The sequence below is a fragment of the Malus sylvestris genome, chromosome 1 (genome assembly GCF_916048215.2).
Source record: "Malus sylvestris chromosome 1, drMalSylv7.2, whole genome shotgun sequence".
NCBI classification, from domain to species: Eukaryota; Viridiplantae; Streptophyta; class Magnoliopsida; order Rosales; family Rosaceae; genus Malus; species Malus sylvestris.
Window position 1 is genome coordinate 20913813 of NC_062260.1, and position 13198 is coordinate 20927010.

At 38.7% G+C, this 13198-nt stretch overlaps 2 protein-coding genes across 25 annotated transcripts in view; one reads left to right on the top strand and one right to left on the bottom strand.

Annotated features, from left to right (window-relative positions):
- Positions 1-5325, top strand: part of LOC126600601 (uncharacterized) — a 33464-nt gene extending 28139 nt beyond the window's left edge. The window contains exon 3 of the mRNA XM_050267293.1: positions 4687-5325. Within this exon, the coding sequence (XP_050123250.1) occupies positions 4687-5043 (357 nt within the window). The 3' untranslated portion in view covers positions 5044-5325. The remainder of the gene's footprint in view (positions 1-4686) is intronic.
- Positions 1-13198, bottom strand: part of LOC126597754 (chalcone--flavanone isomerase) — a 53186-nt gene that overhangs the window by 10701 nt on the left and 29287 nt on the right. The gene's annotated exons all lie outside the window — the stretch shown is intronic.

Genomic DNA, 13198 nt, shown 5'->3' on the forward strand with positions numbered 1-13198 from the left:
AAATTCTGATGTTATTCATGAATATTTTCTTCTAATCATTACTCGTATAATCAATTAATGGCTTTCGTCACCTTCAGGTGTCAGCCAACACGTGCCTATCCTGATATTCGAGGAATATTAGGGTCGGGGCGTGTCATTTGGCCCTCGGTTGGAGACGGAGGCAAATATGGATATTAAATTTAAGTTGTTGATTATGGATGGTGGATGATGAAGATGATGTTGATTATGGATATTAAATTTAAGTTGTTGTAGTTTTTAAATTTAAGTTAATGTTATTTTCAAATTTAATTTGTAGTTTTTAAATTTAATTTGTCGTTTTTAAATTTTAGTTTTAGTTTTTAACTATAAGTTGTAGTTTTTAAATTTAAGTTGTTTTTAAATTTAAGTTGTTGTAGTTTTTAAATTTAAATAATAAATTATGTTTGGCCCTATGGCCTTCAGTTGGAGACGGTTTTTTGTGACAGGGCTAAAATGAGCCCTATGGCAATTTGGCCCTCGATTGGAGACGGAAACAAATATGACATTGTACTGTTCATTAAAATATTAATATCTTGGAGGGCCAGATGGCTAAAATGAGCCATCTGGCCAGCCCTTGGTTAGAGATGGCCTTACCATCTCCAATTGAGGGCCAAAGGGCCATAGAGCTTGTTTTAGCACTGTCACAAAAAACTGTCTCCAACTAAAAGCCACAAGGCTATAGTATGGAATGTGAAGAATTGAGATAAAATGAGGTAAGATAGTATAAAATAGTGAAAAATATGTGAGAAATTGTGTAGGAAAAAAATTAGAAAAAAAAAAGGGGGTTGTTGGGCATAAAAACAAAAAGTGGGCTGGGACTGGGACCATAAAAAAAAAAACTAAGCCCTAAACCCTTAAGTGGGCTGGGCAATGGAAAAGAACAAAATAAAATGAAATTTGAAATTGGGCTAACCAGCGGGCTGGCTGGCTAAAAGTGGCCAGTTGGTTGGCCCTTTCAGATTCCGTGGGGCCCACGAGCCCTTTAGCCTAACCTTCGGTTGGAGACGATTTTCGGGCATTTTTTGACCTTCTAGCCCTTTGGACCCTTCGATTGGAGATGACCTAAGGTTGCTTAGTGAGCACTCGGGGAGTAAGTGTTGAGAATAAGTCTCACATCGATGGGATGAGGGACTTTACATGAGCTTATAACAGGTTGGGCTACTTTTCATATTGCCAATTGGTTTTATGATGAACCCCAACTTTCTTCATGGTATCAGAGTAGGTTGTCTCACTTATGAAGTCAAACGGCCACATGTGTGTCACGTTACCATGTTGTGTTGTCCACGTGTGTTGAGAATGAGTCACACATTGATGGAAGGAGGGACCTTCCAATCTCTAAACATTGAAGATAAGATTTGATACCATAAATGGATTTCGGATTTAATCTATTTAATGAGATAATGAGACAAAGACACAATAATCAGATCGTACTAAACTTTTTCGTGGTTTCATTGGTTTATTGTTAAAAAATCCAATTCGCAAAGAAGAGATATTTTTACCTATTTCTTTTGGTATAATTTGTAGAAGTAGAATATGATTGAAGTGAATCGTAAATGTTTTACCGTTTGAAGAAAGGAAATTAAGGCTGCAAATGTCTGTGTAGCGGAGGATCTAAAGATATTGGAAGGGTGCCTTCTTGCCCAAGATAAAATCACTACGAGCTTAAAACGAGGAGTTGACAAAGGCAACTTGGAGGCATTCCCAATTCTAACTTGTATTTTCGAGCTGCGGGAGTCCGTTCAAGCCTTGCAGCTAGTCCTAAGTTCGTCGGGTAGATAATGAAGTGGCAGATGTTGTTGCATCACAACAAGGAGCGGAGATGAGTGATTTTTTTTTCTGTCGTTAGACCCCCATCTTCGTTTGTCAGGATCTTGAACAAGAAGGGCTTGTCATATCCACTAGTTGAAGTGAGTGAGAAGTGTGAGGGGATGATGTTTGGCCTATCTGTAGAGCGTCTTTCTTATTTCCATATCCTTCTTTCTATCATGTTTATTTATTTGTCAGCCTTCAATTTGATTTTCTGTATTTCAGTTGTTTTTCCTCTGTAAATGAATTCCAGTTTTACCAAAGACAAAAAAGCACTCAGGAGCAAGTTACTACTAGGCTGATAAACTGACGGCATTTTGTGGGGGTGCAACTTTGGGGCAAAAGATTCGCGTGCTTTTATATTTGCTTCAGACTATTTTTCTTGCTTCCCAGGATTTTGTGTGTGTATTTGTGTTTTAGGGTATAGGAATTAGGGTTTTCTTTTTTTTTTTAGGTTAATTGAATGTGAAGTGACAATTGAAATGCAAACCCCATATTCGTGGAGATCAGATGCGACACCCAATAAAAAGTTTTTTTTTCTTTTTTGAACAAACGATTATATTTTAAGTTTACTAAGGGTATGTATGCTTCTGATTTTCCTTCTATTTTTTATTTATTTATTTATTATTTTATTTTATTTTGGGGAAGAGATTGTTAGACTAAGCAAGTTTATATTAAAATCAGAGTACACCTATTTTTTGATATATTTTTATGTATTTGAACAATGGATGCTATCGTCTGCACCTTGATATTATGATATGATGTTATTCCGTTTTTGTTTATTGATATTTCACATTAATGGTACTATAAACATACAGATAAACGAAAAAACAAAAACAAGTCTATTTTAAATCCGATCTTTATCCGAAATATAGCCAACAATTTATCAAAACCACTTAAATACTATCTCCGTAGCCTCCGAATAGTCATGAAACTCACCAGAATTGAATTTAACACTACACTTATAAGTGGAGAAGAATGTTAGTTAACGATCTTTAAGTTTTTTAGATTATCTAAGTAAATGTTTTTTTTATTAATGAATAATGGCGTAAGCATTTAGCTTTAAGTCAACGACCATTACCCTATTTTCTCCTTTGTTTTTTGGCAAAACGGTTCTCTCTTCGCTTGATTGTGTTTGGTGAAGGAATCTCTTTGTTTCATACAGATTACAGAGAGATTAAGAGCAGGTTAATACAGATTAACCATCATTAATCATCATCCACAGCAGGAAATCAATAGCTGGTTTGTTTGACAAGCAAGCTGATTTGTACTTGGATTCAAGGCCAACTTATCCCAAAGAATGGTATTCCAAATTGGCAGATCTCACTCCTCACCTCTCTCTCGCTTGGGATGTCGGAACCGGCAACGGCCAAGCCGCTATCGGTGTTAGTATCACGATACTACCCTTCTTTCCCTTCTCAATTTGCTGCATTTCTTTGAATTCAGTTGAAATTATTTACTTTAGGGAACTTTAACGAAAAGCACCCGGTATAGTTCACTTTAACGAAAAACCACATTTTTACACTAAAAAGTCAATCCTGGTACTATTCACTTTACCCTTTATTTTGTCTTTATCATTAAAACTCAAAGTTTTCAAGCCCTTTTCATTAGTTTTCCTTTTACTTTACAATACAAATTACAATACACAACCTAGCAAGTTAGTTTCTTTTTTCTCTTAAACTAAGACTTTCACATAGAAGTGAGTCAGGAAAGTTGATCACGTTAGTATGATGGTGCCTTTGCACGGAAGTTCGAATAGCATATTAGAATAATTTTGAATATCGTTTTGTCAGCCCCATAGTTTCATAATATACATATTGGTTGCATCCCTGCTTTTCTATGCTGCATAGACTACTTGTATGCAGCGATTGAGACCGAAAATATATTGATAATTGACTATTGCACCCAAATCTTTGATTTTCAAAGGATTAATATACATATATAGAATCAAAACAAATGATACTGAGATTCGCCAGGAGGATGCATCTCAAATCGCAAAAGGACGTTTTGAAACAAGTTTTAGGTGGTGTATTCAATTGGGATTTTGAGGGAATTTAATTCTTTAAATGAATCTAGGGGTATTCAATTTGGATTTTAAGTGATTCTCTGAAATTCAATATGTATTCAATCATTCAATCTGGATTTTAAGATAGTTTATTAAAATCCTTAGAAATCCAGGTGTATTCAATTAGAATTTGAAAGAAGTTCATAACATTTTAGGGGTATTCAATTAGAATTTAAAGAATTTGGAAAAGTTGAGGAATTAGAGGGAATTGGAGAGATTTTGTTGTGTATTTTAAGCATCCACAAATTTCACATCTCCCCATGAGATTTCGAGGGAATTAAATCAAAATTTTATATGGAATCTCTACAAATCAGTTAAACTCCATAAAAATCCATGAATTTATAAATTCATTAAAATCTCTCAAATTCCCAATTGAATACACCCTCCTAGATTATAGTCTAATGCATTTCACACGAGTATAGATCATGTTGACTGTTGCTAAATGTTACCACAACGATTGTGCACGTTAAGTTTGACAAGAGAACAGTCATCGCTCTAATATGTATACTGTATGTTTTAATAAAAAGGTTCAGAGCACTATAAACAAGTGATTGGAACCGATGTGACTGAATCCCAGCTGCAGCGTGCAATGCCACATCCTCTTGTTCGCTATGCCCACACGCCGTTAACCATGACAGAAGACGAATTAATAGCCTTGATCGGGGGAGAAAGTTCAGTGGACTTGGTGACTGTGGCTCAAGCTATGCACTGGTTCGACCTACCAAAGTTTTAGTCTTGTTTCCCGGCTTCTGAAACCAGGAGGCGTGTTGGCGGTTTGGTGCTACAATCACATCGAGTTTTTTCCCGAATTTGAACCTATTGTGAAGCGACTTGAAGATACAACCCTTCCCTATCATCATCGTAACATCCAGTACGTGTTTGATGGTTACAAGACGCTTCCTTTTCCTTTTCAGAGCGCTGGTTTAGGATGCGAGGGGAGTCCATTGGCGCTGGACATTCCAAAGAAGTTGTCTTTCGAAGGGTTTTTGAAGATTGTACGGTCATGGTCTGCAGTTAATACAGCCAAAGAACAAGGCGTGGATTTGTTGCCCGAAAAGTTGGTTAAAGAGTTTGAGGTTGCTTGGGGCGGCACCAAATTAGTCAGGTCTGTCAGCTACAAGGCTTTTATGCTCGCCGGAAAAGTTAAGGTGTGATCTTGTTGGGAGGGTGTGCGGATCATTTCCTCCTACAAACAAATATTACTTTGACGTTTTTATTGAAACTTCTTCTTGTGTTTCTTATGAGTCAATATATGTATCAGCTTGTGATTTGCATACTATAGTGTATATTTATATAGACTTGTGAGAACTGACTCGAATCTCACTTCAGAAAATAAACACAAGAAATTTTTTAGCTTTCGCACTCTACCTCTTTCCTCTTTCACCTATTTAATGTGTGAAATTCGTCTCAACAATTGATGAGTTCAACTCTTTAAATACATGTGACATATATCAACAGTTAATCATCATTTACGTGTGCAATTTTTCTTACCATAATATTTTGTTTTTTAGTCTCTCTGACATAGCATGAAGCTAAGCCCCAGTTTGGGGTTGAGGTGATTTTAAAAAAAGCTCCTATGAAAAAAAGCTGGGAGTGTTTTTGGTGTTTGGTAAACTAAAAAAAAATGGCTTATTTTGGAAGCTGCTGTGAGAATAAGCTGAAATCAAAGGAAAAAGCTGAAGCTGCCATTTGTAGCTTTGGAAAACTGGTTTTTTTTCAAAGCACACAGAACTACAGTGCTCCTTTAATGAAAAGACCCACTATCAGACTGCTTTTTTTTTCCAAAAGCACTTTTACAAAAAAGTTTACCAAACACTCTGCTGATTTATTTCACAGCCGCTTATTCTCACAGCATAGCCGCTTATTCTCACAGCAGCTTTTTTTCAAAGCACAGCAATACCAAACCAGCCTAAGGATTACAAGTGTAATCCCTGTAGAACCAAAAATTTCTGGAATCCACCAGTTTGGAGAGAAATCCCAAAGGATGATTTGATTAATTGATGATTGATGATTACATTGAAGCATCCATGGACTTAAATAAAAGGACTACAACTCCCTGAGAAAACTTAAATGGCTTAGGTAATTTAAACGAAAGCAAACGACATTAACCAGACATAAATCGAGGTTCGGTTTTTATTACATAATCTCAAATGCTGTTTTCGAAGCCTAAACGGTCTCGCATGGCTAAAATTCACCATGTTTTACTGCAAAGCTGTGAGTTGGAACCACGGCGTTGTTCCCTTCTTAAGAAGGTATCATGGCTCAATTCAGAGCTTGGATGCCAAATCTGCAAATTTATGCTTCATCCCTTTGTCTTTGGTTAGTCAATTTCCTCTTCAATTCACTCGATCATTTGTTCTACATCACTCTCTCTTTGTTCTTAAAGAATTGGCAAAAACTTCAATAATGAATCATGCCTCTACAACCCCAAAGGACAAAGCATCAAATTCTATTTACCCAGTGAGGGCTCCTTCCCTCTCCGATCTAGGTCAACAAAATCATAACTTTATCACCTAACGGTGGACCAAGTTTTGTGATTTATACTTTGATTAATAAATAATTTACGTAGTAAACAATGGCATGCATTTGTTTAAGAGTTTCGCATTCGTTAAGTCTTTGTCACATTTAATTGACGGACATTCTAATATATGAAGTTTGGGAAAAGACATGTTGCCTCTTGTTATAATCCTCGATGTAGATGTGGAAAATAAATATTTTGTTCTTCATGAACATTATATCATTATTTTTTACTATTAAATCCCATGTGCCGTATCAATTTGTAGTTCTAAGTCGTTAATTTATGTGACCTTCATTATAAAAAATTCATATGAACTACATTTGACAGTTATTTATACAGACATGAACGATTGCCATTAGCGTTTAACTTTCATTAAGTGAAAAGATATGTTGCCCTATTATTACGATAATTGATGATAAATGCAAAAAGAAAATTACAAATAAAATCCTTTACACGGACATTAATCCAACGTATATGGTTAGGCTATGCATAGAAGAAACAAACAAATACAAGAAATTGAATTAATGTATGCATAAAAGAAGCTTCCTTGTGTGCCACTGCCATGTGCGGGAGTGGAAGAGGGAGAAGAACTCTTCGAATCGGCCTCTACTCTTGTGAACACTTCCATGGCACTCACTATCAGAGGTAGGGTGGACCCACTGGCCAACGCCATTGTCACGTTAATTATGGGACCCACAACGGTCACAGTATACAAAATGATTACTTTGCATTCTTCGAATTTAAGTGTTGCTGTAGACTTTTTCTAACCGTTGATGTAGATGTTGATGATCCATGGTATCGTTTGGTTTGGGCAAGGTTGCCGTTTCGGCGAAGTAGAGCACTATGTAAGCCGATTGTGGGGTCGAGTGGGGGAGATGATTGGATCAGAAGGTTTCAGTGATTGGATGGAGTCGAGAAGCACCGGAATAGGAGGGTCGTTTTTTATTAAAAGGAGGGGAGTGGCTACGGTAGGGACTTGGACGCAGTTTGGTGCGGTTGTACCTTTCCTCACTCAATGGTCCTGCGTACCTGCATTGATTTAGCATTTTGTGTCCATTGTCAATCAAAATCCAACTCATTTCTACAATAATCGAGGAGAGACTTTGGGTACGGAAGCCCGTACAACGTCATTTGTTCGTGAAAGACACGGTCGAATGTTAGAATTTATTGTTGATATTATGAATCTCACATGAATTAACAATACACATACAAGATTTTGTATCTAATTTTTCATGTCCAAATTTAATGAGCATATGATTAGGGTAAGGGCATAAACAACTATATATAATATAGGAAGCCTTTAAGGGAAGTGTTTGGACCCGATTTTACAATATCTTCCCGAGCAATCGAGGCCGTTGAGTGAGCATGTTTCTAGACCATCGGATAAGAAAGTTAAGATAATTTTGTTGTTGTTAAGAGATAATATTATGGTTTTAATCATAATAATTATCTTTTAATAAATTATCTTGATTTTCTCGTACAAGATAAATGGAATACAAAACAAGTCTACGAGAGATTCACGTTTGTTGATGCACAAAACCGGATGGTCTTGAAACAACGTAAATCCGACCGTGGATCTGCAAGAAATGTAAATGACATAAGATGTATCGTGGTTCACCCTAAGGTTTGGGCTATGTCCACACTGATTGTATTTATTTGAGGGAGAGAGAGAGAGCTCTGAGAGTGAGAGCATTGAGAGGGGGTGAGAAGAGCCTTAGGAATTGGCCTCCCCCAATTGTGAGGGTGAGGGGTCCTTTTATAGAATAAGGACTCCTCACTTATTACATATTTTCCCCTTCCTTTATTACATAATCACATTTAAGTCCCTCGAGTATTTATATGAGGTCTAAATACGAGACCCTAAATATGGTATAAACAGTAGTCTCCAAAGTCTTCAGTCAATTGAGTCTTTTGGCTGGAGACTTGAAATTCAGTCCATGTGTGGGTCGAAGTAACTAGATGTTGTCTTGAACTGATGCTCGATATGAGGCAGTGCTCAATCTGAAATGACGCTCAACTAGAAGTAGCATACGCTGCAAGGCTGCTCGGCTCGTGGCTTATGTTGCCTTGGTTGGCTCGGCTAAGGTGAGGGAGTCCATTTTATAGAATAAGGGCTCGCTCCTCAATACATGAATGATGGGCTAGAGTTGATGCTCTCTAATGGTGGTGAGGGAGTCCCTTTTATAGAATAAGGGCTCGTTCCTCAATACATAAGTGATGGGTTAGGAGTGATGCTCGCGGCGAGGCGGTTGCTCAGCTGGCGGAGTTGCTCTCTAATGATGGTGGGGGAGTCCTTTTTATAAAATAAGGGATCGCTCCTCAGTACATGAATAATGGGTGCTCTCTAATGAAAGTGAGGGAGTCCATTTTATAGAATAAGGGCTTGCTCCTCAATACATAAGTAATGGGCTAAGTCCCCCAAGTATTTTTCATGAGGCCCAGTTGAGGCCCAATATATGGTACATAATGTAGTCCACCAAGTCTTCGGTCAATAGAGTCTGTTGCTGGAGACTTCAAATTGAATCCGTGTATGGGCCGAAGTGGTGGTTGTTCGGATGTGGTATTTGTATACCCTGCACTGAAGCTTTGTAGGTGAAGCTTTGCAAGTGAAGCTTTGAAGCTAGAGCTCTGTAAATGAAGCTTTTCGAAGCTAGAGCTTTTGTAAATGAAGCTTTTAAAGCTGTAGCTTTGTAAATGAAGCTTTTGAAGCTGAAGCTTTTGTAAATGAAGCTTTTGAAGCTAGAGCTTTTGTAAATGAAGCTTTTGAAGCTAGAGCTCTATAAAGAAGCTTTTGAAACTGTTTGACATGAGTGATGCTCATGAATGTTTATGACATGAGTGATACTTATGGATGTTGTCATGAGTGATGCTCATGAATGTTAACATTAGTGATGCTCATGAATGTTGACATGAATGATGGTCATGAATGTTTATGTATGATTGTCATGAGTGATGCTCATGAATGCTTATGTATAAATGACATGAGTAATGCTCATGTATAATTTGGAGTACTGGGCGTACTTTTGATCACCTGGTTGGTGGCATGAAGGAGAGTACGGGTTGTACATTTCATCACCTGGTTGGTGGTAATAGCGGCAGGTTACCGAATAATTGTGGAGTACTGTGCATACTTTTGGTCACCGAGTTGGTGATAATAAAAGGTTTGACTCTTTTGAGCATATGGGCCTTCGCCCTCCACATGACATTGCAGCCCATTATTTTGGGCTTGCAGTCCATTATTTTGGGCTTTTTTTTTTATTTACCTTCTGATGGGGTTTATACATATTACCTTATGATGGGATTTATACAGATGTTTCCGAAAGATAAAATAAATTACATCATTCTGGTTGGGTGTTTATTCTTTGTTTTTGCAGTGTCCTCATGTGCCTCTCTTCTTCTTTTCTCTTTTGCAGATGGCAGACAAGGAATGATAAGTACATTAATCTTATCTCCGCTTTTGCACGATTCCTCATGATCACAGCCTCCACCACCTCTCCATACTTCCTGAAATATTCCTTGAGCCGTTTCTCATCTGTGTCCCAGGGAATCCTTTTTTTTTCTTTTTCTTTTCCTTTACCCTGATCTCTCCGCCTCCAGACACACTCACTTGCTTTTGCTTTTACTTTCCCACTGCACCTCTATTGTAGGCCCATGCTCTTCCCCCAAATCCTAATTTTACTGTTGCTCTTTTACCTAGTAAACCTTCCTGAATACTTGTTCGTTAGACATGAGCCAACTGCCTCCATCACTGCTTGATTAGTAAAATTTTCTGAGGTAATAAGCTCAAGATTCTTGAACTATCGGTGCTTGGGTTCTAACGGGTCGAGGTAGGAGAGGATGCGGTAGTCGCCGATGAGCTCCAAGGAGGGCATGTAAATACCGGTGAAGATGTATTTCTTCTTGACTTTCAAGACATCGAAGGGCAACGAGAAGCTCTTGCCGTCGAGGAGAGCGACGACCTGGGACTTGTAGGTGACGGTGGGGCCTGGCAGCATGTTGATTGGAAAAAACCTGAAAGGGTAGGTTACCTGACATGAAGCTCTTCCCACTGGCCGTGCTGTTGGATGATTGAAAATTTTGAAGGGGTAGGTTATAGACCCATCGAAGGTGGTGGGCGTCGGTCACAGCTCTCTCGTCGGGGACAACACCTTTCTTGGTAGCAGCTGGAGTAAATGGGACTGTCATTGCACCGTGTTCCATTCTGACAAGGCAAACTTTAACGCCGGGACGGGTGGCACTAAGTGTTGTTGACATGGTTGTGTTAAAAACCGACATAATCGAAGCTCACATCCACGTTGGATTTCATGGCTGTCTTGATCTGGGCAATTTCATCATCCAAATCCTCTATTTTTGTCGAAAGCTTTGACAGTGTCATTAGCACCGAGACGACCTTGAAGGGCTTTTTTAGCAGGACCGTCGATGACCTTGAAGGGTTTTCTGAGCATGGAAGGGAGATGAAGTGCATCGATACAACCGGCCTGGACCTCGTTGTAGACGGAGGCGAATCGACCGGTGACAGGTGCCGGAACTGACTCAACATCGGCAGCATCGCCGTTAGCAATTAGTGATGATGGATGAATGAGTGGTTGATTTCGCTAATGTATAAGCGACTGTCTGGAAGCTGACTGGAGCTTTTGCAGAGAGATAATGGTGAAGCAACGTCATGGAAGCTGTCTGAAGCTTTTGCTTCTGGACCGCGTACCATGACTGGTGCAGGGGAGAAGTCATCAGCAAATTTGCTAGTTCAAGCCCCGTACTGCTAATTTGGTTGTTCATCTTCAGTAGTTTCTGTAGAAATATGCTTCGCAGAGAGAGAATGGTGAAGCAACGTGAGAGCTGGACGACGTCGTTTGAGCTGGTAGGGGAACTAGGAGAGATGGAACGAGATCTTATGAATCAGAAAGGAAGGTTTGGACTCATGGGTTCCCATCCAAAATTCAGCATATGATTTTTCTTGAGTTTTAGAGTTTTCCTTTCTGCATTTTTGAGATATGGGTTTTGCAGTGACTTTGGTTTCTGGGTTTGTGTGATTTTGCAGATTCACGGCGAATGTGAAAAAATGAAAGAGAACCGACATAACTTTTTGTGTCGATTCCCACAGACGGCGCCAAATGTTGATACACAAAACCGGATGGTCTTGGAACAACATAAATCTGATCGTGAATCTACAAGAAATGTAAATGACACAAGATGTATCGTGGTTCATCCCAAGGTTTGGGCTACGTCCACACTGATTGTATTTATTTGAGGGAGAGAGAGAGAGCTCTGAGAGTGAGAGCGTTGAGATAGGGTGAGAGGAGCCCTAGGAATTGGCCTCCCCCAATTGTGAAGGTAAAAGGTCCTTTTATAAAATAAGGACTCCTCACTTATTACATATTTGCCCCTTCCTTTATTACATAATTACATTTAAGTCCCCCGAGTATTTATACGAGGTCTAAATACGAGGCCCTAAATATGGTATAAACAGCGTTCATGTGTGATAAGGATGTGGATATTTTGAATTAAACATGGTTTTATTTGGCTGGATAATTGCATGATAACCTCATGCAATTATATTGGTTTTGATCCTGTCAAACATGGATGATTTTTCGTGGACATTTTAAATAGGTACTCATCCAATTTAAGATGAGGGCTGATGGAAGATTAATCTGCGCATGCAAACCACATCAAAGATCAAATATAATCCTTTGAAGATCAAGCCACGTCAAACACATGGGAGATTGAAATTGGACTCTACTCAAGGATCAAGCCACGTCAAGCATGCATGTCTCTATAAATAGGAGTGGTTGTGCAACAACAAAAGGACCTCTAACTCAACACACAAACTGCCCTGCTCAAATCCTCGCTTTACGCGAAACCTCTCAAACATCTTGAGATTTTTTATTTTATTTTTCGCCAACACATCTTCAGTTTGGATAAATAGCACTGTGAAGGCAACCGGCGAACATCTTCAGTTTAGATAAACAGCACTGTTGCCGTAGAATCAGCCGACCGTGAAGCACCTTCAGTTTGGATAAACAGCACTGAGACGGGGCCGACTGGTTATCTATCCAAGTCTTGGTCGAGAATGATTTTCAAATCCTTATTGGCAGAGGTCATCTCGTTAGCCTTCTCGGCAAAGAGATGTGTTACAAGTTACTACATTCGGCACATTAAAAGCCGAATTTGATATTGAACTTCGCAGAACTAGCAGCCTTGTATTCAGGCTCTAGAACCCGAAGGTCGAGACGTGTTCCTTCCTCGGTTGCAGTCGCACGATCGAGAAGTCAGCCGCGCATCCAACGCAACATCAACAAATTTAACTCCTCAACCGAGCTCGGCCAACGAGTTGGCACGCCTCGCATACAACCGAATGACATAGTTAGCTTACTAATTACTCGGCCTGCGCGCCACGTAGGCTTGGTAGTTTTTAGGGTCAACAGGAAGATATTCCTTTTTTTTTTTTAATTTTTTTTTATAAAAATGAGAATTAGTTGTGGGGTTCACACAACATTGAATTTTAACGATCCGAACCGTTTATTTTTCAAGTTGTACCTCATAGACCATCATTCAAAAATATTAGCCAAATCGGTAATATTTAAGACATCTAATTGGGCTTAAAAAAATAAACGAATACTTTGTTATATAAGAAACAATGAAATTTGATCTTGATAATTAAATAGGCAAATGGTTTCGAATTGAATTGAATTTTTCCGAGGATGATCTATGAATTGAGACTAACAAAATAGACGGTTCAGATCGTTAAAATTCAATGTGGAGTGGGCCCCATAACTAATCCCCATTTAAAAAAA